Below are 27,862 nucleotides of genomic sequence, written 5' to 3'. Positions count from 1 at the left end.
CCACAAGGGGCAAGAGACATTGCTTGAGGCGCCTCCATGTAGCACTGGTGCAGTGCAACCTCCTGTCCCCACCTTTGGCACGGTTATTGAGCGACTTTAAAAATACTTTTGACATCGTGGACTGAGAATTTCTGGGGGCAGTGTTGAATGAGGCAGGATTCAGACCCGAATTCCACAGTCAGAATCCAGGTCAATGGAGTAGGACCGGACAAGCCCTATAGGACGTGGCACGCGCAAGGGCTGTCCCGTGCCTTTTTGCATTGGCCCTTGAACGCCTTCAAAAGCTCTTATTTTTTTTTAACTGAGTTTTATATAGCGCAAACTTGACCCAAAGGTATCGGGTATCAGAGCGCTTTACGTAGCACCAGTTGCATTACACGAGGACACATTAATTTTTTTTGTTAGGCACAGGGAGATTAAGTGGTTTGCCCAGAATCACAGAATGTTCAGCGTCATTGCCTAGACTCAAACCCAGTTCCCCAGATTCGAGGTCGACCGCCCTAGCATTTAGACCAACTCCTCTCCCCTCTAACTTTGCGATGGGTGGGAATATACGCTGGGGCATGACAGCAAAGCGATTGACACAGACTATGTTCTTCTGTATCTGGCGAACCCGGCCATTAGCGGCCCGGCCATTAGCGGCCCGCAATGCCTCCGGATTCGGAGTCTTTTTGCAGACGCGTCGGGCTATAGGTCAATCCTGCTAAATCAGTGTTGGTGCCCTTGGTTCTCTCACGGGACTGTGTGTACGGGCAAATGTCCAACACCATACACCGGTTTTTTTTTCCATACGCCGTCTTAACTTACGTTATTTGGGAATGCATGTCGCCTTGGATCCTGCACTAACGTGGTCCCTTAATGTTACACCCCTCACTCATAAAATAAAAGAGAATCTTAAAAAGTGGCAAACACTGCAGCTGAACATCCTGGGAAGGATAACAGGGCACAAAATGATGGTCTTGCCACGCTTCCTTTACCTCCTTCAGAACTTCCCTCACATGATCTCCCGCCACTGGTTTCGGGAGATGCATTTTGTAGTAAAAACATTCATTGGGCAAAACTCTAGGCCTTTTGGGACTTGCCAGTGTGTGCCCTCTGAAGGCTGTTTGGACATGTCTAACCTCTACCCGTATAATAAATACAACAAAAAAATGGGAGTGAAGAGAGGAAGTGGATTCGGTCTCCCCAGACGCAATTTATTAAACAAAAAGAATCTACAAAAGTATGGTATAGTGTGGTCCCTACAATGGTGGGGAGCACACACTGTTCTATAAATACCCCTCACACACCAAAAGGGCCCTTGAGGTCTTCGCATCCCACTACGGAACGCCGCGTGCTGCTGACCAACGATTACGTGGGAGCACAGATTTGTATGCTATGTGTGGTGTGTGGAGGTATTGAATGGTAAGTGAGTGGTGGGGTCAACTGAATAAATGTGTGGATGTTAAAAAATACCTGGCATATGAGGTCTAATAACTTTTTAATGGGCCTCCGTGCTGGTATTGTTAAAAGGGGTGTGGTGAAGGTATTTTTGTATTTTAATGTACGGTACCTCATGTGTGCATCAACATGTTTCGAAGCAGGGGCTTCTTCTTTAGGACGGGGTGCAAAGATCCCCACCTTACTCACATCAGGGTGTCAATGGGTGTAACTAATAAACAAAATATGTTTAATCAAAGTAAGAAAGAGACTAAAATGTGCCTACTTAGTTTTTCTTACTCACAAGTACCTGCAATGAGGACCTGGAAAAAAAAAAGGATGCCACCCCATTCCAAATCCTCATTGTGTGAAGAAAAACTACTACACGGGTGGTGGTGTACACCCAAGTTCCATAAGTTCTATTTGATGGAGACATATCCCAAAGAAAGGTTCAAGGACCATATCAAAGTAGTGTTTGGATATAACAGTTCGGGGACAAACCCCTTTCAAAAATCTAATTCAGCTGACTCCACGGGATGTCATCATTAAGCCCATCAGTATTGGTCCCTAAACGGACTACCCAGCGTTGTTCCTTCTCAAAAAGGCCTTTATCTGAGGGGAGCTGTTCAATTATGGTCCAATTGAGGTCATTCACAGTGTGTGTCTCAGAAAGTGGGAAGCCATTTTGGTCGTGCTCTTTTTGCACCCGACATTACCCTGGTGTTCGCCAATTCTGATCTTCGACGTCCTGCCAATATATTCAAGGCCGCACGGGCAAGTGATCATATATATGAAATTTTTACTGTTGCAATTGGTGAATTTTCTTTGTTCCCATTCGCTTCCATTTCTAAATTTTAAGGTGTTTACTCTTTTTTGTTAGGTGGCAGTTGCTGCAGTTGCCACAAAGATGATGGCCCTGCCCATTGGACAGTAGGTTGTTCTGGTTGATTGGTGCGTGGCCGGGTATGGACCAGAATGTCCTTGAGGTTCCTGCCTCTTTTGTGGGAGAACAGGGGTTTCTCTAGGTTCAGGTCGCAGCACACAAGTGTCCTACAGTATCTGTGCACAATCTTAGAAATCTCGTTGGAGTGGGTATTGAAGGTGGTTACACAGATGGGCCTTTGTTTGGTTCTTTTTGTACCCTTTCCTCCAAAAGAGCTTCCCTATTGTTGTTGCGTGCTCTTTTCATGGCCCTGTCTATCACTGGTGTTGGAGGCTTCCGGTTGTGAAGTTTGTTTCTGAGGTCCACTGCTTGTGTCTGGTAATCCTTCACGTTGGAACAGTTCCGTCTGAGGCGGAGGAACTGGCCATAAGGGAGATTATCAAGTAGGTGTCGTGGATGGAAGCTATCGTACCTCAGGAGACAGTTTCTTGATGTAGGTTTAAAATGGGTGGTAGTCTTTAGAAAACCTCCTTCTGGGTAAATGTTGAGGTCCAGAAACACAATCATTTCACGTGATACAGAGCTTGTGAATTTTAGAAAACTGTTCTGTGTGTTGAGCCATTCCATAAATTGTTCAACTGATTGACAATCACCTTCCCATATGACCAAGACATCGTCTATGTAGCGTCTCCAGGTTTTTATGTTGTGTCTGTAGGGGTAACTTTGATGGAGGATTTTATGAGCTTTCAGGTGGTGAATGTAGGGGCCGGCCAAACTAGGGGCAAAGGTGCTTCCCATGCTGGTGCCGTAGCTCTGTAAGCATAGTGTTTGTTCATACTGGAAGAAGTTCCTTGTTAGTGCCAATGTGATGCACTCCATCACTAGGTTCCTCGGGGTTTGGTATTCCCGTGGTGTGGAAAACAGGACTTCCTCTATGATATTGAGTGTTTCGTCATGAGGTAAACTGGTATAAAGACTTTCTACATCCAGGCTCAGTAGTAGTTGGGTGGCAGGATTGAAAGGTTGATTCTGTAAGAGCTGAAGTACAGCTTTAGTATATTTTAGGTATGTATCCGTAGCCTGTACCAGGGGGCGCAGGAAAGCGTCAGCAAACCTGGACAGGGGTTCCAAAATGGAACCGATGCCCGAGACTAATGGTCTCCTTGGGGGTTTGTTCAGATCCTTGTCTATCTTGGGAATGGTGTAGAAATAGGGAGTCCTTGGTGACTTTTGGACTAGAAAATCTGCCTCTTTTTTGGATAACCAATAGTGTGCCAGGGCTTCTTCCACCATTCCCATGATCCTGATGCGTAACGTCTCTGTAGGGTCCTTATGCAAGATGGTATAGTTCCTTCTGTCCAATAAGAGTCTTTGGCATTCCTGGTCATATGCTATTGCCGTGTGGACAACAATCGCACCTCCCTTGTCGGCAGGTTTGATGAGGATTTCTTTGTTTCCTGAGAGTTGGTGGATAGCTTCATGTTCCAACTTGCTGGTGTTGTGAAACGCGCTCATATTCGTCGTTGATAATTTACCGTCATTACACATTTTTCCAAAGCCAGTAGTTCCACAGGCAAAGTGGCATCAGGAGGGGTAAACGTCAACTTCAGTTTCAAACCCGTGTCTGTGGGGGTAGAAGTATCTTCTTTGTCTTTGAAAAAGGCTTGGAGTTTCAGTTTTTGGACGAAATCCTGCATCTCTGCGTGGATCTTAAATTAATCCAGCCTATTTGTAGATACAAAACCTAAACCTTTGTTTAGGACCATCTTCTAGATGTCAGAAAGGGTTAAGGGAGTTATATTCACCACTAGGTCCCCCTCTTGCTGGTTGAGGCTTGGTTTGGGAAGGCGCCAGTCATGCTCCTTGTTGCCACTCTTGGGTCCTTGTGGTCCCCTGTCTTCCAATTCACATTGTTGCCCCTCCTGTTTCTGCCTCGTCGGGGTCCTGGGCGTGACCTTAAAAAAAGCGGTGGGCCATAGAAACTCCCATCGTACTCCGGTGCCCATTGTTGGAACGGGGCTCCTGTTGGATGTGGTCCGTAATGATATTGTTGGAATGTCGGAGGACCTTGGTATAGTTGATATACAGGTGGGCCTTGGTAGCCTCTCCATCCCCTCTGTCTAGGGTAGAATGGCCTCTGTTGTTTTTGGCCTCCCCTCTGGTACCTGTAGGACTGGTGCCTGCTTGAACTTAACCCGTTGGAACTGCAATCTGATGTCTCACTGTCCTGATCACTGTTATTATCTCTTGTGAGGTAGTCCTCTCTGGTGTATGGGTATGCTCTCTCATGAGAGAATCACTCTTTGTCTTTTTTTAGTTTATTAAACTTACTCTGTTTTAAGGTAAATTCAAAATCTGTCATTTGTTGATTGAGTTCCTCCAGTCGCTTTTTAAGGATGGCATGCGATTGGTAGGATTTAAGTTGTACCTCCAATTTTTGAATATCAACCTTTAATTCTTGTGCTATTCTTGTCGCTGTTTTTATAATGAGGACTAGCCAGTCCCTGGTGCAGTGCCACGAAAAGAGTGACCAGTCCTTATTGAAAGCCATATCATTTTGGAAAATAAAGGGTTTGTTTTTAACAATGAGGCCCTGTGGGGTAACTTTAGCCCTCAGGTGTTCGGCCATCAATAACCCATGCAGGGCCTCTTTTATCCGAGTTCTTCTTAGATTGGTGAGTTTGTCCCAATCGGCTACACTTGGACCTTGTTCTGTATTACTCAGACCTTCAAAAGGGTTGATTGCTGCTAGGACTTGGTCAATCTCATCATCTTCGAATGTGAGGCCATTCTCATCCGCCATGTTCGTGAATCTTGTATTTAGGATAGCTAGCTAGGTGTTGGTTATTTAGGCTTCTGTCAGGAAAATGTGCCTTGTCTGTACTTGTATTAACATATACTAAGTCAGAAGACTTGTTTTGCTCCCACAGCTGTGTGCTGTCTGAATAATAAATACAACTAAGAGGGGGTGTGGAGAGAGGAAGTGGATTTGGTCTCCCCAGACACAATCTATTAAACAAAAAGAATCCACAAAAGTATGGTATAGTGTGGTCCCTACAGTATACCATACTTTTGTGAATTCTTTTTGTTTAATAAATAACCTCTACCCGTGTCACATAACGCCTCAACTTTGAACAATCAATCATTGGCTCACCAGTGGTTGGTCCAATCTGCTTTTAAACTGGAACTTCACATATTGGGTTTCCCCCAAATCATGAAAATGCTATACGGTGGCAACATTCCCATCTCGATTCCCAAAGTGACTCAACTGATATGTATTGGATGGAGGGCAGCCCAAAGACAGACTGGGTGGTGGTACAAACTGATGCAGCAGTCCCCTTTGGGGCATGGTACATACTAAGAGAGTTGGCTTCGCCAAAGGAATTACGTAACTGGGAGAAACTTAGGAGGGTGCCCATATGTCTTCCTTTCAGGAGCTCTAACAGGTGTACTCCTTGTCTAGACCACAATTTTACAAATACTTACGAGAAGCATTCTGAGTACATATCTCTCTGGACACTTCACTCCCGAAGTTCATCTCAGCAGAGGCGAAGGTCATGATGCGGGCATTGGGTATAGGAGGATTGTCCCAAATTTAATCGGATGCTAATCATAAATGCCCCAGATATGCTGATGGTGCTAAAGACATGCTGGGATGGACTGCAAGGCCCATTGGCCGATTTAGACTGGCGTGATGCGTTGATGGACCCAAGATACTCACCATATCATTGCGATTACGCCTAGTGCAAACAATTTACCTACATAATGCTCATCTTTGCCCAGACGGGCTACATAAGGCAGTATTACTTCCCAGCCAGGCATGCTTTTGCTGCTCCCACGATCCTGCTGATTTTTGCCATAAGACGTAGTCATGTTCAGTGATCGTCCGTTACTGGGGAAAGGGGATATCCGACCTCTCTGATGTCCTTTGCCCTAACATACACCTCTCCCCACTGTTAATCTTACTAGGAGTGCTTTAGTGTGGAGGGGGGAAACACAGACCATTAAAGATTGTGACTAAAAAGCCAAGGAAACATATATGTTTTCAAGTCATTACAGAGGGCAAGATGATTGGCAATCAGTCATATATGCATAAGTAAATCTTTCCAGGTTATGTGAAGAAAGAAAAGGAACTTCAAACTAAACACGTATGACAGACTTTTGGAAGTACACAAAGTCTCAGAGAAGTTCTGAAAAAGTGAAAAGTAAAATAATAACATTTTTGTTCAGTACAAAAATTAAAGACAATGAAGGTTCAACATTATTGCCATTGTTTATTTTTTATTTTTAATGCAAATTATGACATAAGAAAAACAAGGAAGGTGTCTTCCATAAACAAGGTTGCTTCCCTGCAGAAATGTTCTGTTCGCAAAGTGAATAAGAATTTCTGGGGATAAACCTTTTCTTAAAAAAGCAGGTTCAAATAAAAATGTTTTGATGAGGACAGATGAGTTTTTGAATATCCATTTTGGAGATGCTGATGAAGATATTAGGGGTAAAAATAATGTAAAAATAAATAGAAAGGAACAGGCCGAGGTGGTAAAGGATTCAATAGGCAGTAATGTGTTTAAGCCAAGAGATACTCACCACTCTCGATCTAAATGCTAGTGGTCGATTGAGCATGGAGTGGAATAGATTACCGTTAACATAAGAAAACCGCTAGAAGCTCAGGAAAGACCTATTTTGCAATCTAAATGTGTGTGACCATTCACACCAGATAAGGAAACCTAAAAATAGTAAAATATGTGACAAGTTATGAAGGAGGAAGATATCTTGAAAGGAATAGTGGCTGAATACAGAGGACAATCTGTTTCTCAGAAAACACAAATCTGTCCTTAATATCAGAGCAAAGAGTGTCTACACTTATGAGAATAGATCCTAAGCTGGTAGACTTAGCGAACACAAAGGGTCCTCCAGTATTTAATTTTCTTTAAAAATTGGGCAAAAACACTTGTGAACCTAGATACGGTGCAGGCATCAATGACAAAATTATTTGGCAAAACTGTTTTTGGAGGGACAGTAAGATGTAGAGGTTGGTTACCTGCCCACTTCCGAGGCAGAACTGTTTTCTACAATTGTTCCCAGCAAGAACATGGTCAAGGTTTCTCCCCAGTCTTTGTCTGCTACAGATTCTTTACCCATAGAATGCGAGCCCCTAAGGGATGAGGTGGTGGCTGAATACAAAGTAAAGAAGGAAGATCAATTTCATGTCAGTAAATCTTCCATTCTATCCCTTTAATGGTAAGGGGAAGGTTAAGATTTTTTAATCAACAAATGGATGGAAAGTAACATAAATCCTCAGGAGCTTCAAGCCATGTAGGATATTTGATGGAGTTCTACAGAATATTAATCCAGACGAGGTTCCGAAAGAACATCGTTTTCTCAGAAAAGGAATAAAAAGCTGGTTTCAAGAAAGGTTATAGAAATGAAAAGGAATGGAGGGAGCAATAGAGAAGCGATTTTATCACAGTTCAAATGTTCTAAGATATCTTTTTCTGGTCAAAATGAAGGGATTACAGAAGCAATGGTGGTATCCAGTAAAAATCTTAATGGCCCCAAACACGTGGGTTACCCACTATGATTTCAAGATGGAGGGTACCTAACTGTTCAATGACCTGTTGACGAGCAGAGATTGATTGGTTGGTGCATCTGGTTCTGAAGGATGGTAATATCACGGCGCCAATTCTTCAGGGAACTTTGGAAGTCTCTTCAGGTCTATTGCGAGGAGATGATCTGGCTATGTAAGCGCTTATCTTTTCAGTTATCCTCCACACCTTGGTTCTCGATTAAAAATGTATTTGGCTACTGCCAGTTATTCCTGCTGACAGGTAGGGCAGCCACGAAGTACCTCCACTTCTGTCTGTCTGTCTTGGGCAACTTTCTGTTAAGTGCCCCCGCTGTGGTTCAGGATCTTCATTTCTATTTCCTTAGTTTACCTCCAGGTGTTCTTTGGCCTGCCTCCCTTTTGTCTGCCTTCTGTTGTCCAGTGGAGATCTATTCTTGTGCTTGAGTCTTGTTCTCTTCTAATGGTGTGTCCTGTCCATCTCCATCTTCTTTACCAAATGATTGTGCCCATGCTCTCTTGCTTGCATCTTGTGAGCATTTCCTGGTTGGCGATGGTGTGTGAGCAAAAAATGTGCCGTTGGTTTGCAATGTTCGTTGAGGGAGGATTTAATTTTTGGGGGGGAATAGTAAGGAGTCAGTTTTAAAACGAGTGAGGCGGGTAGGATTGTTCAGTTTCCTGACAGATGCAGAGAAGTCCATGTTTTAATTGCCCATTTATAAATCTTTATTACAATAGCTGGAAGAGAACATAAGACAGATAGAGATTTCAGGATGGTAATAAAAAAATTACATCTTTTTCTAGCCCTTATGCATTGAATGTGTTTTACAAATACTCAAGGAGGGGGTTAGCTGCCTGATAAAGGGATATTAGTATGAAGACATAGTGTCCTTGACAACAAATATGAGAGAAGAGATTCATTGGTGGCTGCAGAATATGTAAGACTAGAATAGGCTGGCCGTATTTGGGGGCAATCGAGAGTTTGTAGTTGAATCAGATGCCGGCTTGTGCCCATGAGAGCTTACAGCGATTATTAGGCAACGTATGGGAAATTGTCCAATAAAGAGAAAGCAATGCATATCAACTGATTAAGAGTGCTATGGAGAACCTTTGCAATCAAGGGTCTGGTAAGAGAGGAGAAGCAGTAGGAGCTCAGTTTTTTTAAGAATGGCGAATGCTTCTGGAGTCAAGCATAACCATTGTCTAGAGTCTAGAGTCCATGAGATTAGAGTATTCAGCAGAATATAAAAAGAAATTCTGTCACTTTTGTCTAGAAAATCAGGTATTTGTGAGTGAGGAATACCTTCCAGGTTGTTGAAATACAGTGGCAGACTGTAACTCCAGATACCTGTGGAATTTAAGTGAATGAAGATTAGACTGGAGAGTTTTTCAGGAGACACTTTATGTGAGGTCCGGCTCAGACTGACTTGTTTGCATCCGACCCAACAGCTCAGGTGAACAATTTTAGTCAGGGAGGACAAAGCAGAGCTAATCTGTGTGACTTTGAGATGGCCAGTACAGTGTTGACTTCCTAACAGTTGGAGATGTTGGAGATGTGTGCAGAGGAACACTTTGCTATATCAATGTTTCCAGAGTTTTTAGTGGATGTGAATGATGGAGGTCTACACTAAATGGTTCTTTCAGGCCACCTTCAGCTCATGGTGTATAGCGTTTCAGGAGATCAGAGGAAGTCTGTGGTATTTTAGAGGTCTTTTCAGGGGCTTGTCAGATAATCATTGGACAATGAGACTAGGAAAGCATACAGAATTGTTTGGAGATCATGGATGGTTTGATGCATGAAATGGAGTTTGGATCACTTGTAGCCTTCTCCAGGTGAAATTGTGATTGTTTTTTGCCCAACTTTTTGAGAAAGTCTTAAAGAACAATTAACATTTGTGAAACAGCTGAAACATGATAATGTGCCTGTTGGTAAAGGGTTATAAAAAATATCACCCAGAAAAGATTTCCCAAGAGCACATGTTTAGTCTTGTGGGTTGTTGTATTTATTTTCGTAGATGCCAGGCAATATTTTTCAAACTAGGAGACAAGATTATGTAGAACTTAAGAAAGTTTAATTTGAGGTAACTTGCAGAACAAAATCCTTTACAAAAGTGATTTGTATCCTACTTTCAAAGATCATCCATAACTGTGTAGTGTTAGACACTTTAAAGAGTACGAAAGGAACACAAGAAGTTTGCCTACAGGATCAGTTGCTAAATTTGTTTTAGCCCAAACTATAGATTAGATGAACCATTGATTAAGCAGATTAAGCAGGGATTGAAGTCTCCTGTTTCAGGACACATTCTGTGAGGGGTCCATTGACATCCAAATCTTCTGCTGTGTGTGTGAGAGTGGAGGATATACTGAAGTCAACCGTCTGGACAAATGCCTCCAAGTTAGCAATGCTCTATTTCAAGCCAGTGGAGAAAGCATCAAAGAAAGTGTTGCAAGGGCCTGGAACTTACATAATGTGAGTCTCTAGTTTTGACATAAAAAGTAGATTTCCAAGTTAACCCGTTGGCTGCTGCCGTCGGCCAACGGTCGTCGCGAGCACTACCTTGGTAGTGCTGCGCACGTCCGTTGGCCGACGCTGCCCCACCCGTTTTTCGAACGTTCAGCACTGGAGCTGAACGTTCAACGCAGCCAACGGGTTAAGATAGGAAAATCTTGATTTTATTAAAAACAAAGAGGCACAGATTATTCTGGTCAATTTAAGGTCCATCAAATAAAAATTGGCCCTTAAGGAAGATATCTATCCTTATGATTAATATACATCAAACATTTGCTAGGTTCTCAGTTTTGAGAGAACTGAAGTATTTTTGATTTATTGGGGCTATGTGACAAGTATATATTGAAACATACATTTGAATTGCTTATCTGGTGTTGGTATTTAATCCCTTTCACTCTTTGAATATCAACGTGAGTTAGTCAATATACTGGGAAAGTACGAAAAAAAATTCTAAAGCATGTAGACATTCACTGTGGAAGGAGTTAATTTGGAAGCTTTGCTCAGCTGTTTTAAAGACATCCTAGTGTTAACTTATCATTAAACTGTGTAAACTGGAAATGGAAGGAAGAAGACCCCCCCATACCTCCTAAAAGAACTGGCTAGCTGGATAATACCATACAAGATTCTGCCTTGAACTAGTAGACCTCATTGTCTACATACTGCTGCAAACCCTATCAAATTGTAAAAAGGTGTTGAGTGCTTCCAAGAAGCTTGAGCAACTTTTTTAGTGAACTGATCGTGAAGTCCTGTATTTTTCAGAGGACCCTTTCAAGTGACGTGGCAGACGTTCCAGGCCTCGTCTTGTTGCTTAGTGGACTAACGCGTTCACGGTAGGGGCCTATGTTTGACCTCATGGTCACGAGTTCAAATCCCGGCGGGTCCATTCATACTTTCATCCTTCTGAGGTCGAGAAAATGAGCACCACTGAGTTGAGGAATGATAAATGTTAATATTTATTTATTTAACTTATAAAGCGCGCTATCACCTTACAGGCATCCTGGCGCTAGGCATCAGGAGGACAAAAGAAGTGTGTCGGATACAAAGCAGTGACTATATCTTGGGGAACAGCCAAGTTTTCAATCTCCTTCTAAACGGGAGGAGGTCCTTGATTTGTCTCACCTCCCACGGGAGTTCATTCCACAGTTTGGCCGCTGCCACCCGAAAGGATCTACCACCTGACCTGACTTTCCTGAACCTCGGTACCTTCACCAGTCTGGCTGATGAGGAGCAAAGCCTTCTCATCGGGAGATACCAATCAAATTTTTTCCGCATGAGCACCGGACCCTGCCCAAGAAGGGCTTTAAAAACGAGGCAGAGAGACTTGAACTGAACTCTCTGTTTCAAAGGGATCCAGTGTAATTTTGCCAAGGCCGCGGAAGAAGAGGACCTTCTAGGCAGTCCTAAAACTAGGACCTTCTAGGCAGTCCTAAAACTAACTTGGCCGCCGCTGACTGGATCCTCCGAAGTCTATCTAAAAGGAACTTCGGAGAGTCAAGCAGCAAGGCATTGCAATAGTCCAGCCTACTGATAATCGTACTCTTTGCCACTAGCGCACGCGCCTGCAGGGGCAGCAAAGGAAAAATGTTCTGCAAGGATCTGATGATCGCAAAGCAGCAGGCCGCCGTTTTTGTAACCTGGGCTTCCATCGTAAGCTTATTATCAAACATAACGCCCAGGTTACGGACCGTTTTAACTGGTCGGACAACGGTCGAAGCATCAGAGGGCCAGAAATTGCTAGGCAGAGCCTGCGGAATCCTGTTGGCTGAGCAGAAAATCACCTCAGTCTTAATCGCATTAAATTGTAATGGTTTGTCCTTTAGCCAGCAGGCCGTATCCCGCAAACAGTTGTGAAACACTTCCACTGACGTGGACTCCTCTCCCTCAAAGGAGTTAATCAACTGCGTGACATCAGCATAGTTTACGATGTCAATGTTATGTGCCTTGATGACCGCAATCAGGGGTTTCAGATAGACATTGAATAAAATAGGGCTGATTGCACACCATGTGACACATTGGAGAAGGAAGATCGAAAGGGAGGGAGGGACACTGCATGCTGCCTGTCCTGTAAAAAGGACCAAAACCATCGTAAGGCACAGCCCCTCACCCCTGCCTCGCTTAGTCTCCTTAGCAGGATCTCATGGTTGACCGTATCAAAGGCGGCAGACAGGTTGAGCAGGATCAGCACCGCTGCCTGCCCGCCTCTGAAGTTCATCTGCTATTTAGCGCCAAGATTCCATTTGTGGAAAACGTGTGCTTTAAAAATACACAAGTTATGTTTTATGTTACTGAGAGAGCCAACATCAAGCATATTGTAGGGAGATCAATGCAACTGTTTATTAATTGCTGGGTGGAAGTGAAGACTTATGATGCGCAAGAAAACGAAACCACACTTGCAACTATCATTCAAACCGAGCTACTGCCCAGGAGTTTAATGCCACAGCAAGGAACAGGAACAGGATGGAAAAACTGGTTTTAACCTCTAATCCCCTTAATCCTCGTGACTTGAATATCACCAAATTCAACACAATTGTTGAGCTCAATTATTAACAAAGGATAAATATGCTGCCCTATTTCCAGTAGTTTTCTGTAGTATTTTCCTAACCTTCTTAAATCAGTGCTTAGCAGTGTTTATTCAGCTACTGAACAATGGTGAATTAAAAAAATATATATGCATACATTCTACCTCCTCATGAACACAATTGTATGTTGAATTAAGAGCTACAAGACTGGATATCTCGCACAGATATTTCAAACCACTCGCAATTCTATGATAATTCAAAACAATTCTCAAATTAAGTTTTGGGCATGTGTGTGCTTTCACTGTTTCTTCCACCAGTTATTAGAGGAGGGCAGAATAAGGAATGTTCTCCTTCTTCGAATTCAGTAGCAAGATGCAGTTGTGCAACAGAAATGTTCCCTAACTCTAGCTACAATAATCAGCTGCTCTAAGATAAGAAGGGGGTACTGGGTACATTATCTCTTCCTCCACTCCATGTGTTTTTTAAATCTATCCCTGGTACCCACATTTCACACTCATTTCACCAGCACCGTCTATTCCCCTTCATATGCTCTGGATCATTTCCCTCAAATCACTTTCCTCAGAAACCTGGTGAAGGCAGGGGATGTCTCAAAAGAATCATCTGTATTGGTTAGCAAGAGGTTTCTTCTGGGTTACGCCTGCCACAGCGCCATTTGTCAGATTTGGGAGAGAGAAAGCTGCATCTGCTGCCAAACTCCAACAGCGGGAGCACTAATACAATCCAAGTGACCTTGGTACACAAAGAAATTTCCTTAATGCTCACATATCTTAATCCTGGGAAATTCACTTGTGGCAAGTGTACTGATCGTTATGAAACCAACCTATTGAAGGATCGGTGGAATGCATTATATGCTTAATATATGATAATCTCCATGATTTTTCTATAGCCCCTAAAACTAAACATCTGCTCCTACGATAGTGGTGATTCTCGACACACCTGGAGAGATCCAGATGCTGAAAAAAAAACGAAGGGCCTGATAAAGATGCCTATTGGACCGCCTGTCCGACTGCTGAGGTCCGATTCTGAACGCCAAGTTCGTGAAAGCTCCGCCTGTCATATTACGATATAACCGCTACTACAACGAAGGTCTCATTATCGTCAGTGGCCCACTCCCCTGACATGTCACTGCAAGTAAGTACAAATGCACAGGAAACAAGTGTAGTTGTACACACAAGCAATACATGTGAGGACATGCCTTGTGAACCATGTATCCCATTGCTGGAGTGTGACAATATGTGCACAGTCATGTCAATGGGGATCCATGTAATAGGAGGACTTATCTGGATTCTGCCACCCACATGACCCTTCACTACGAGGTGCAGCTGCTGAGGTTAGGTGGGACGTGGAGGAAGGGATTCACGCCGGAGTCCACCAGGAAGATGGTGAATCGGCTGAGTATTCACCACTTTTTTGTTGTTTCCAATGACTTGAAGCAGGCAGTCGGGCCGCCACAGACAGATTGTCATAAACCCATATCGTAATCCGGACAGAGGTCAGATCTCCCTGTACTACCCTATGACTCCTGAATCTCTCTCACCACCAACTCGGCAGTCGGAGGAAGGCTTTTGAAGTCGGAGGTCTGTCAGTGGTCGGTCGAAGTATAGGCTGGATGCATCGTAATCCAGAGGTCAGACCAATCGCTTCTGACAAGACCAGGATGCGGTCCATGCAGCATCTTAATCAAGCCCTAAAATCCTTCAACGCAGCGAAGCGCACCGCAAAGTAGCTGCAACATTTTCGTCCCTTAACCAGGCTTGAAAAATCTGAAAAGTTTTACCAGACGTGCAAGTCTACAGGCTTGAATAATACTAACCCTAACTGTAATGCTTGTGACCCACAAACTCATCTCAAATTGTGTGCTCCTAGGCAAATATTTTATTTCACTGAGTTGCCTTTTTCTTCATTATCACATATGAAAGCACCTTCAAACATGTCAATTCAGCATGTCTGCTGTACAAAAAAACACTTTTGTTTGATTTAATAGATTAAAATGTTGCTTCATTTATAATACACATCTAGCCCACTTATACATTACACATGACCCCTGTCTTGCCTTCTAGTTCACTAATAGCTTTGTCACAAGGGCAGGGGTAGGAATGTTTCATATTTAAAATCCCTCACTTGTATTAAATATATTATATATATTACTAAAGGACTAACTGTCATTTACAGTCAGACTTTCTATTGAAATGTCCACAAATTGACCCTCCAATATGGCCTATAAACAAGAACATATGGAAAACAGGCTTCAGCAAATATCATTTGCATATCACCAAGAAAAAAAAAAACTTGAATTTGTAAAGCGCACAGCTACCTCCGAAGTGGTTTCCAGGCACTGGGGGCCCTCGGGAAGATTAAGAGAGCTATTGCCCAAAGTCACATGGTGCTGGGCTGATCTGCCGCCGGTGATCGAACCGTGAACGCCGTGGTCCGGAGTCAGGCACCCTGGTCGCTGCGCCACACCTCTTCCACAAGTAAAGCATTCGGTTTTGTTTTGATGCTATTAAAATCTTTTTTTCATGACACTTCAAATGAACAAAAAAGTGCTTCTCCAACAACTGGATTAATTGTACAGTTCATTTGAACAAGTTACTTACCTTCGGTAACGCTTTTTCTGGTGGATACAGTATCTGCCTGTGGATTCCTCACCTTGTGAATATTCCCTTGCGTCAGCAACATTCAGAAATTCTTTTTGTAGCTTCGCGCCAACGTGGACGACGTCACAGAGGCATGACACCGCGCGCAACTCCGCTGACGTGACCGACTCCATAATAGGCCCACGCCAGCGTGATGATATCAGTTCCACCCTTTTTTCCGTGCCTTCAAGGCACACGGACGGACCAACATCAGTAGATATATACACAGTATACACAGTACACAAATGTCAAGATAACACACATAGTGTGAAACCAATACAGAAAAGCAATTGAAATAAAACTTTTCCTTCAACAATAAAAACATTAACATCACAGTTACTCAGGTATAGAAGAGTGGACAACGGGGAGGGGGGGTGGGTCAGTGAGGAATCCACAGGCAGATACTGTATCCACCAGAAAAAGCGTTACCGAAGGTAAGTAACTTGTTCTTCTGATGGATACATCTGCCAGTGGATTCCTCACCTTGTGAATAGATTCCCACAGCAGTCCCCACACCCGGAGGAGGGTGTCCACTCTCCTATACAAGAAAATCCTGGAGGACAGAACGCGCAAAGTGGCCCTCCCTCCTCACTTCAGTATCCAAGCAGTAATGCTTCGCGAAAGGGTGGAGGGAGGCCCAAGTTGTCGCTTTAAAATATCCTCAACAGGTACACCCCTAGACAAAGCAGATGTTGAAGACTTTGCTCTAGTAGAGTGGGCTCTTATACCCTCTGGAGGTTCCTTACCAGCCAGGGCATAGCAGATCTTAATGCATATAATTATCCATCTCCAAAGTGTGCGCTTGTGCACAGCTCTTCCCTTCTTGCAACCAGCAAATCCAACAAACAGCTGGTCATCAACACAATAGTCCTTAGTCCTATCAAGATAAAAGCTCACCACCCTCTTAGGGTCCAGACGGTGAAGCCGCTCCTCCTCCTTGGAAGGGTGATGGGGAGGATAGAAGGTAGGAAGGGTAACGGACTGTCCTAGATGGAAGGGAGTTGCCCCCTTAGGCAGAAAAGCAGCCCTGGTCCTAAGAACCATTCGTTCAGCATGGATGGTCAAGAATGGGGGCTTTGCTTTGAACTAAGAGCTTGAAGCTTACTTACCCTCCTTGCCGAGGTAATCGCAAATAGGAAACCCGTCTTAAAAGACAACAACCTCAAGGGACAATTATGTAGAGGTTCGAAAGGGGAAACCATCAGAAAAGTAAGCTCCAGATTCAAGTCCCATTGAGGCACAATAAAAGGAGCAGGAGGGAATTTATTTGTAAGGCCCTTCAGAAACCTTAAAACAATAGGAGATCTAAATAAGGACAGCTGATCCGGCAGGCTGAGAAAAGCCGACAAAGTCGAAAGATAACCTTTCACTGTAGCCACAGCAAAACCTTGCTGCGCTAAAGAAAGAGCAAATAGAAGTATATCTGACAAACGAGCCCTCAAAGGGTCAATGGACTTCTCCCCACACCAAGACACACATTTAGACCATCTGTAAGAATAGATTCACTTAGTGGAGTCACGCCTGGCCGAAAGAATGACATCCACCACATCATGTGGGAGAGAAAAGGAATTCAGGTTGCCCCGTTCAATCTCCAGGCATGAAGGTGTAAGGTCTGGAGGTGGGGGTGTAGAACCTGCCCCTCCATCTGAGAGAGGAGATCTGCCCTGAAAGGGAGACGGAGCGGCGGGCACGAGGAGAGGTGGAGAAGATCTGAGTACCACACCCTTCTTGGCCAATCCGGGGCGACCAATATAACTTGGGCCCAGTCTGGGCGAATCTTCCTCAGAACCCGAGGAATCAAGGGTATGGGAGGAAACGGGTAAAGGAGTTGCGAGTCCCGACTCAACTGAAACGCGTCCCCCAAGGCTCCCTGCATCGGAAACTGGAGGATGCAGAATGACGGGCAGTGAGCATTCTCGCGAGTGGCGAACAGGTCCACCTGAGGAGTCCCCCACGTCCGAAAGACGTGACGAACTACCTCTGGATGAAGCCTCCACTCGTGGTCGGCTGAGAACTGATGACTGACACTGTCTGCACGCACGTTCAGAACTCCGGCCAGATGATTTACCATCAGACAAATCTGATGATCCTGCACACAGGACCAGAGACGCAGAGCTTCTCTGCAGAGACACCGACCCTACTCCTCCCTGCTTGTTTACATACCACATCGCGGTGGTGTTGTCCGCCAAGACCTGAACCGACCGACCGCGAAGGGAGGAAGGCCTTGAGCGCCAGACGTATCGCCCGCAATTCCAGAAGGTTGATGTGAAGCAACCTTTCCTCTGGAGACCAAAGACCCTTGATCTCCAGATCCCCCAGATGAGCACCCCACCCTAGAGTGGTTGCATCCGTTATCACTGTGGCCACCGCTGGAGGAAGTTGGAAAGGCTTTCCTTGAGACAGATTGCCCTCCACACTCCACCAAGACAGATCCTCTGTAGTTTCTCTGGAGATCCTGATGGACTCCCTGAGATCTCCGTTGTGTTGATACCACTGCCTGTGGAGGCACCACTGGAGTGCCCTCATATGCCAGCATGCATAGTTGACCAACAGAATGCAAGAAGCCATCAGACTGAGCAGACGAAGGACCTTCAGGACTGGAACGAACACTCCATTATTAAATAAAGGAATCATTTCCTGTATGTCGCAAATCCTTTGAGGTGGAGGGAATGCCCAACATACAGTTGTTGTAATTCTATCTAGGACCCTAATTCGATATTCCTGATTTATGCCCTTATGTGGTTATAATAGATAATATCCTTATAAAGGCATAAGAATCATATCCATATTTAGTCTTAGCCCATGCTGTCCAAATTAAGCAAGGCTACTTCCCCAGGCTCCTAGAGAGTACAACGAGTTCTCTAAACAAACCAAACCTCCAGCAACCTGGGAATCCCCCATGGCTTTTGTTTTGATTTGTCCTAGAACTCCTGTGAGCACTGTAAGAACGGTCAGTTCTTAGTGACATCTTTATTGACGTCTTATGTCCAACCTTACGTCAAACCCGGCACCTTTCAGGTATAAATATACCAATGTTGCCTTAAGCAAACACGCAGTGGTTTGGAGCAGAGCGGCTATCTACTTGCCCGAGAGCCCAGCTGATGCGGAGAGCCCACGGACGCCGCCCCTCCCTTTTGACGCACTCAGAGAGACGCCGTCTTTTCTCCTGCCGAGAAATCCAGCTCCGGTGTGCTCAGCCGCCCTTGCGGGTTGCTGGGATATCGAGTCTTGAGAAAGAGATACCAGACCTCCTGCTTTCTATTACCCAGGTACGGAGCTGACTAAACCCTTAAGAGAATTCTTGGCAAAACCAACTTAACTCAAAATGCTACTTACTTACTCCTTCCCACGTATTAGGCTTAGGTCAGGTACACCGGGGTAGGCGTATTTAGAAGCACCAGTTGAGTACGTTAGTCAATGTATATTTGTATGTATATATTTTATCTATTTTAAAGTATCATATGGCTAAGAAACCATATCAATGCTTTTACAGTATTATTTTATAATACTCCTTTTACTGTACGCACTTTACTTTATGCTAAGTATTGCAATTGTGGCAATTCATTTCTCCTGCATGAGAAAGAAGACTGCTCAATAAATAACACCTTTTATTGAAAACGCCCGTCTCTCTATTCTCTACACTCTGGTGAAACTAAGTATGCACGATTGACTGAGTAAAATAGCTGTCTATTGTTTTCACGCGACTCTAGAGATACACTCTTATTCTGAGGGAGCAAAGTTGTCATGTTTTATGGTTGTCAGAAGCTAATCCCTTCTTGTCTATCCAGGGAAGTTAAACTTCTCCTTGTTTATTCGAGAAAGTTTCTAGTGACCTCTGAGCTAGCTGGCAAAACTAATTAAGTCTAATATAGTCAGTAGAGACCCAGTCGACCTAAGTCCTACGTCTACACTGCTGTTTATATTATTCCAATGTGCAGAGCCTATAGGGAATATAGGAACTACACTACACAGTAGTATCCAGTACTGCACCTATGAACAGGTTGCGCTGGGAGGGTACCAGGTGAGATTTGGGTACATTTATTGAAAAACCCAACCTGTACAACAACTGAGTTGTGACTTGCAGATGATGGAGCACTTTCTCCGGAGATTCTGCTTTGATTAGCCAATCGTCCAGATAAGGGAATACCGGAACCCCTGACCTTCTGAGATGTGCAGCCACCACTGCCATCACCTTGGTGAAGACTCTAGGCGCAGTAGTAAGACCAAACGGAAGGACCGCAAACTGGTAGTGCTGCGATCCCATCGTAAAACGGAGATACTTCCTGTGCGACTTCAGAATGGGGATGTGGAAATACGCATCATGCAAGTCGATCGACACCATCCAGTCTTCTTCCAGCAGCGTTTGAAGAACCTGAGCAAGGGTCAGTATCTTGAACTTCTGCTTCAGGTAAAGGTTCAAAATCCTGAGATCCAGGATTGGACGAAGTCTGCCATCCTTTTTGGGGATCAGGAAATACCGGGAGTAGCACCCCTGACCCCTCTCCTGCTCTGGAACCACCTCTATCGCACCCTTTCTGAACAGAGCCAGGACTTCTTCCTGCAAGAGCAGAAGGTGGTCCTCCGCACAAAAACCTTGGCAAGGAGGGTAATTGGGGGGAAATTCCCGAAAGGGAAGAGCATACCAATTCTCCACGAGATTGAGAACCCAAAGATCCGATGTAATCAATTCCCAATCTCGTAGAAAATGGGTAAGCTGGCCCCCCACTGGGTCCACATAATCCGGAATGGCGGATCTAGGGCTGCTTTGCTGTGGTGGCAGGGGGTTGGGAAGAGGTAGAGGAAGAGGAGGAGGCCTGACGACGTCTAGGACGAGCTCTTTGTCTGCCTCTGTACGACTTGTACAGCGTATTTTGCTGCTGTTGCTGCTGCCGAGGCTGCCTGTAGGTCCGAAAGGAAGACCTGCCAAAACCTCTGAACCTCTTCCGGGTAGTTCCTCTGGACTGCAGGCCCAAAGATCTCGCTGTCGCTCTGCTGTCCTTGAATCTTTCTAAGGCAGCATCAGCCTTCTTTCCAAACAAACCTGACCCATCAACGGGCAAATCCATCAAGGCAGCTTGGACATCCGCAGAGAACTCAGATGATTTAAGCCATGCCGCTCTTCTTGTGGCCTCAGAAGAACCCATCAGTCTTGCTACCGAGTCAGCAGTGTCCAGACCCCTCTGAATGACCTGTCTAGCGGCAGCCTGAGTTCCAACAACCACGTCTTGAAAATCCTTCCTATCCTCCTCAGGAAGCTTTGAAACCAGCTGTTTTACTGAATCCATCAACGCATGGATATAGCGTCCCATTAGACAAGTTCCATTAGTAGATTTAAGCGCCATGCTTGCCGAGGAAAATACTTTTTTAGCAGCATGGTCCTGCTTCTTCGATTCCTTATCCCCAGGAACCTGTGTAAAAGCGCCCGCAGATTTTTTCGAGCAGGCCGCCTGCACAACCAAGCTCTCTGGCAAGGGGTGTGTGGATAAAAAGTCCGGGTCACAAGGCGCCACCCTGTACCTTCTTGCAACCACCCTCGAAACAGCAGGGGCTGTAAGCGGTCTTTTCCAAACCTCAGATATAGGCTCCGCTAAAGCATCAATAAAAGGGAATATAGGCTCGACCACAGAGGTAGGCGAATGAAGGACTTCAGTCGGTAAATTAGTTTTATACTCTGCAGTTGGAAGTGTTAAATTCAACAAGTCTGCAGCCTTTCTTATGACCACGTGATAAGGTGTCACATCCTTAGAAGGGGCATCAGAAATAGAGGCCAAATCCCAATCAGGGGACAGCTCAAGACCACTAGCCTCTCTCAGATCATCGAAAAGATCCTCTGAATCCTGCTGCTCACACTCTTCCATTTCTGCTTCACGATACCTCTGCTCTTCCAGAAGTCTCTGTGCCTCACGCCTCGACCTCTCCTTCATGAATGAAGTAGACGGATCCGGAATCAACCCCGTCGGAGCCAGGGCCGGCGTCGAGCCCGAAGCCGGAGGACCAGACCGCTGAACACGAGGTTGGATCGGATTCGGCATCGAGGGTGTCAGCGTCGATGCTCTTGGCGTCGAAGGCTTCGGCGGCGCGGAGTAAAGCCAAGGCGGGGTCAGAGCCGGCATAAATGGCATAAAAGGCACAGGAGCATAAGACTGGGGGATACCCAGATTGTATGCTAATGGACCCGTGGGACCAACCGGTGCACCAGAGGGGTACATGGCTCTTGAATACACTCCATACATAGCATTCAGGAACTGAGTAGGGTCCTGACCTGGAGCAGGAAACGCTGGATAAGAGCCCACAGGTTGCTCTCGAGGGAGCGGAGTCTTCTCGACTTCGACCTCAACCTCAGGCTGATGCACCGGGGTCGACGAACCGCAGGCAACGGAGCCTCCTCTTCTCCTCCATCTTCTTCATCTCCTTCACCCTCCTGGTCAGAAGAATGAGTCGGAGCCGGAGAAGGATTCGATATCGGCTTCGGTGAATGAACAGGCGAATTCACAGGCGAAGCCTCACCTTCGCAGACTTGAACTTCCGGAGTCGGAGCCTCCACTTCTTTGCGAAGTAACTTCACCTGCGACTTCGGTCTCGAGCTCGAGTCCTTCCCAGAATGATGACGAGACTCATGAGATCTCTTCTTGTGCTTCTTCCTCGATGACTTCGAAGCATGCACCGAAGACGACCTCGAGTGCGGCTTCGAGCGAGACCTCGAACGACGAGTCCGTGACCTCAACCTCTTCTTGTCCTTCCTGCTCTTCCACTTTGCAACAAGGAGTTTAGCCTCCCTCTCACGGAGAGTCTTAGGATTCATTTTCTTGCAGGATGAACATTCCTCGACGTCATGGTCCGAACTCAAACACCAGACGCAGCACTCGTGCGGATCAGTCATTGATCATCATCTTGCCGCACTCTCCGCAGGGCTTGAATCCAGTCTTCTTCGTGGACATTTCGACACAAAGAAGCAAAAGGAAACCGAAATGAAACAAACAGTTACAAAGTTACCAACAGCTACAGAGGATCCCTAGAAACCGTTAGCGTCGACGACGCGGAAAAAAGGGAACTGATGTCATCACGCCGGCGTGGGCCTATTATGGAGTCGGTGACGTCAGCGGAGTCGCGCGCGGTGTCGTGCCTCTGTGACGTCGTCCACGTCGGCGCGAAGCTACAAAAAGAATATCCGAATGTTGCTGACGCAAGGGGATATTCACAAGGTGAGGAATCACAAGGTGAGGAATCCACTGGCAGATGTATCCATCAGAAACAAGCTATTTACTTTTTTATGCCTAGTACAATTGTCAGACAGCTCACTTTTCAAAATCCTCATCTTCGGCCATGTAGTTGATCGACACTCCTGTGTGAATTAGGGCGGAGACTGAATGGTTTTGCACCTCCACCTGGCACATGGGGCAGGCTGACAACTCTCTTGGAGGGTGTCCAGTGTCCTGACTATGTGGACAACGGCAGCGTTGTCCTCATCCATGTCTTCAGACCGGAGTCCTGGGGATGCTACACTGTGCAGATGGCTTTTTCGTGGCGGTGTAGGTCGTCACCCTTGTGAGGATCGGCAGACTTGGGCGAAGTAGTTAGGCTTGCCACATTCAGTGCACGTCTTTCCATTCGCTGGGCAGGCACCTGTGTGAAGTTAAGGGCTGCCATACCATTCACTGGGGCGGGACGAATATCCTTGCTTGGCAAGGCTCGGTGGGTGTTTGTGGTGGGCTCACATTTGTCCATGTGAGTTTTCCTTTTAATGGCATTGACAGGCTCTTCTTTGATAGAGACTGAGTCCATATGGGCTACTTGGGCTTTACAGTGTTCCTTTGAAGTTGCTCAAGCTGGGGATGCTCTGCTCCCCCTTACCTTGCCTTTTTATACTTCACTCATACCACCTCTTCTTGTCCCAGTTGTGCATTGAATAATATTTCCAGAGATGGGTTTCCTCACCTCCTTAAGTTGCAGTTGCTCTTAAACCTCCCCAATGAATTTTCTTTTTCAGTAGGAAACTGATGTCTCCAAAGAAGAAATTTTTTAAGGGCCTGTGTCTGTTGTGCAGGGAAAAGATCCACCCGAACAATGCAATCTGGGGAGCCTGGTAACATTCAGTGTAAATGACCTACACCCTGCAGCACTCCTGTCATTTTGGAGATGAAACCTGTGCTAGTGCACCTTGTGGTTCTGGAAGTGAAATGCAGTCCCCATGGACCTCATCTCCGACCTTCAGCAATGAGACGCCCTGCCAACGCTTCTCAGTTCTGACTTTCATCATTGTTAACACAGCACTGGGACCAAATAGAGGCCTCCACCACGAGGTTTCCTCAGTGACGACAGACTAGCGGTATCAATAGAGAGTACACAGCTCAGAGTATTGAGACAGCGAGAGAACTTGATCTTAACGAGCAGCACAGCGGCTATTCTAGAATATAAACAAGGCTGCTGCTCCAACAAGGAGCCCTGATTAACACACCAACCAGTGCAATCCGTCCCTGACCTGCACCCCAGTGCCTTCAGACCGGGTGCACAGCTCTTGCTGTCCAACTCCGACCTAGCCCAGACCAATTTTGGTATTTCATCACGGCTCTCAGTATGCAGGTCTGCTCACACACATCTCAGCCTCAACCCTCAGCACTGCCTTCTGTTCCATGACTCAGGCCTGATGCACAGCTCTGTGACTGGGCCTCAATCCAGTGCTTATCTACTGTACTGTCTTTTCCAGCAGTACACTGCAGTCCCGTACTGTACCTTCCTTCCTGGTTCAGCCATGTTAACAATAGGCATCTGTGGCAATGCACGCCAATCATGCTCTGCACTGTTCCAGTCTGCTATACTTCTAGAGCAGTGTACACAACTCTGTCCTTGTACCTCAATCCCTGACTACAGCTTTAGCTGTTTCACTACTGAGGCCCCACTCAACTGTCTGCTCCCCTCAAACACGGCCTGCTCCACCATAGTTTTGGTATTCGGAGTCAACATGCATCTTCAGCAGTGCAAGGGGCACCTGTTGTATTCGTTGGGACCAGGCGTGCTGCATAGTTAGATGTCTGTGTCCATACTTTGCATATTAAGCCAGGGCAAACACAACTGTGTAATTCTTCATATGTTGAGAAGAGGAAGAATCCAGTCTTAATTTGTTACTCTACTCTAGGGATCCAATGCTGATGATCATCGCAAGCCAGAGGGAGATCTTTTTTGTGTTGTTTGTACAGCACAGTAGTATGGCATTTCAGCATATTTTTGAGAGTCCGGGATGACTTTTTCCAGTGGTTCTAATTTTACCTTCTCAGATCGGAATCTGGTGTGATTTGTGGAGATGTGCAGTCAGTGCACAAGATTGTTTGTTTTTGCTGATTCAGTTTCATTCAAGAGTTGGCTGTAGGCAGTCACTGTGGGGACTATCTCTTCAGACAGGCTAGTATTTTTTGATGGTATTCATGAGCTCATCGTTCTATTGTGCTCTACACCCTCCTTTTGGTACATGCTGACGTCATGGCCTGTTTGTCACTTATTGAAATCAGTGATGTCGGTATTCAGGTCATTGGACTTTACAGTCAGAAGATGCCAATACATTTGACCGCACCTTCCTGGCTCACTGCCATGTGCTGTATATGGCCGAGTTGCAGACACCAATGTAATAATGATAGCAGGAACTTCCTTTGTTTAGGTTTAGCCTGACAATGTTTGCACTGTGCTTGTAAATCTATTGTGCTTAATAAATCTTTAAGGGGTTTTTCTTATCAGTTCCAATGGCCAAAGTACTAAACCCAATGCCCTTTAGTGGGTGGAGCATTAAGGCTGCACAGCATGTACTGTTTACCGATACTGATCTTCCCCTGGCTGCACCCATTTACAATACTTATCTGCTGCTAAAGCTGTTCACTCTGTTTAAACCTGAATCACTGTCCATGAATTCAGGGACTGTTAAACTATAAGATAAGATCTCTTACCAGGGAAAAGGCAGACAGCTTCTAACAGTATTTGGGAATGTTTGCTATTTCTTATTATTTTCTTGTGTAAAGCAAATGCTTTGGCCTTGGAACGTTTGTGGAATTTCTTACTTATGCATCAGTATCTTTCTTTGCACTTTGTAGGCATTATCGGATATTGTTTTTACTACTATACAGGCATTCACAATTGCAGTTAAAAGGGGCTTCATTTAAAGGGTGCACTGGCACTGAGGTCAAAAGCTGTTGTAACTCCACTAAGCACCAAATATTGCTATATTTTACTACTAAACAGGCAGTAATAAGTGCAGTTATCTAGCAGACACTAGGACTATGATTTCAATAGAGCAGCAAGTGCAGTGGCACTAGGACCAAAAGCTAAAAGCACCCCACAAAACACCTAATATTGCTATATTTTACTACTAAACAGGTCGTCACAAGTACAGTTATCTTGCAGGCAACAGGGTAATTATTTGAATGGTGCAGAAAGTGCAGTGACCCCGGACTCAGAAGTTGATAGAATGCCTGTAAACATCTAATAATGCTATATTTTACTACTAAACCGGCAGTCACAATTGCAGTTACCTTGTAGTTAAAAGGGGCCTGATTTGAATGGTGCAGCAATTGCAGTGGCACTGGGGCCAAAAGCTCTAGGGATCTCACTAAACACAGAATATGGCTACATTTTTCTAATAAACCGGTAATCACACGTACAGTTACCTAGCAGGCACTAGGCTCAAGATTTCAATGGTGCTGCTCCAGTGGCATCGGGCCAACACTTGTCACAACTCCTCTAAACACCAAATATTGCTATATTTAACTACTAGGCATGCAGTCACAAGTGGAGTTCCGTCGCAGGCACCAGGGTCATGATTTCAATGGTGCAGAAGGTGCAGTGACACGGGCCCACAGCTCTCTGGGAATCCCTCAAAACACTGAATATTGATTTGTCTTTACTACTAATCAGGCAGTCACGAGTGCAGTTACCTTACTGGCAACAGGGTCATTATGTGAATTGTGCAGCAGGTGCAGTGACAGCAAGCCCAAAAGTTATTAGAACTCCTCTAAACACATAATATTGCTATTACATTAGTTAATTCTATTATATCCATCTTTCATTTAATTTGTCAAAATATTGCTATTACTTAACGACTCTATACAACTAGTAACAGCACAATATGTTGCTTTTGTGTACATATACAAGCCATAACACTTTAACAGACTTTCTACATCTTATATTGCACAACTACTCAGCAAGCAACAACTTAGAACAAAAACAGCGGATTATTAATCATACAGGACCAACCTCATTCATTTATCAATGTTTGTTATCTCTTTGAATAATGTGCAGCATGAATGCACACTAGATTGTTACTGGCCCCATAAAGTTGAAGACATTAGGTGGCCCTTACAGAGGATTATGAGAAAAAGGGAGCTTGTTAGGTAGTTATAATTAAGAATGATCAAGATGAGTTCTTCACCACGAAGGAAGTGATACCATACAGAATTATCAAAGATCAAAAATATAGGCATCAGTTGTGAAGCTGCAGTTTGCAGATGTCGATTAACAAAACAGAACAGAGAAGAAAGAAGAGCAGAAAATGTATTCAGTAGCTAGAATATTTTTTTCAATGAGGAATGCAATTCCAATCCCCAGCTTCATCATTTAGTAGTTTTGACATATTTCCAGTATGAGCCACATGGTAGATCCAACATACAATTTGAGAATGGAAGGAATGCAAATAAAAGTGCATTTACAGATTTTAGATTACATCGTAAGTTCAACTCAAGCAATAGTATATGGTTTGCTGCTGGTTTGTCCTCAACTGACTTTTCCAATCTTTTTTAAATGCAAAGACAAATCTGTGATTACATTCTCAAATGATACTTACAACTAGTGGGACTAAGGCGTCGCAAAGGTCTTGCTGGCTGTAGGGGTTTGCGAATCATTTTCTTGTTTTCCATTAGTTTATTCATGACTGATATTTCACAGTTGGAAATAAAAAATATGTAAGTAAAGATTGTTTCTACTATACAAATTTGATCAAACATGCTCAGTCCAAGAGAAAAGCCAAAATTATCTACAAATGCAAAATACCTTGACAGCGCAGATGTATACCAAAAAATGTTGTGAAAGGTAAAACATTTACAATAGTTACACTAATACATGAGATCAGAGTACACCCCTTTTCAATCCATTTAGGCGACACATAAAAAGGTTTCTGTTCTCATTCTCCGTATGATATTAAACAGTTTCTGTTATAAATTGGCCTCCAAATTGAATCTAGTTTAAATTCTCAGACAACTACTTCATATACTGCATACAAAAGTTTGCAACCCCAAACACAGAAGTTTCATAAGGAGCAATTTTGCAGTTTATTAA

General features: G+C 44.7%; 1 protein-coding gene across 5 annotated transcripts in view; it reads right to left on the bottom strand.

Annotated features, from left to right (window-relative positions):
- Window positions 1-27,862, bottom strand: part of C4_1H8orf88 (chromosome 4_1 C8orf88 homolog) — an 847,684-nt gene that overhangs the window by 592,601 nt on the left and 227,221 nt on the right. For all 5 annotated transcript variants that reach the window (XM_078685592.1, XM_078685591.1, XM_078685590.1 and 2 more), the window contains one exon: window positions 27,372-27,458. In XM_078685592.1, coding sequence (XP_078541718.1) covers window positions 27,372-27,456 — 85 coding nt within the window. In that variant the 5' untranslated portion in view covers window positions 27,457-27,458. The remainder of the gene's footprint in view (window positions 1-27,371; window positions 27,459-27,862) is intronic.

The sequence above is a fragment of the Lissotriton helveticus genome, chromosome 4_1 (genome assembly GCF_964261635.1).
Source record: "Lissotriton helveticus chromosome 4_1, aLisHel1.1, whole genome shotgun sequence".
NCBI classification, from domain to species: Eukaryota; Metazoa; Chordata; class Amphibia; order Caudata; family Salamandridae; genus Lissotriton; species Lissotriton helveticus.
The sequence above is the reverse complement of the archived record's forward strand: the minus strand, read 5'-3'. Positions and strand labels throughout refer to the sequence as shown.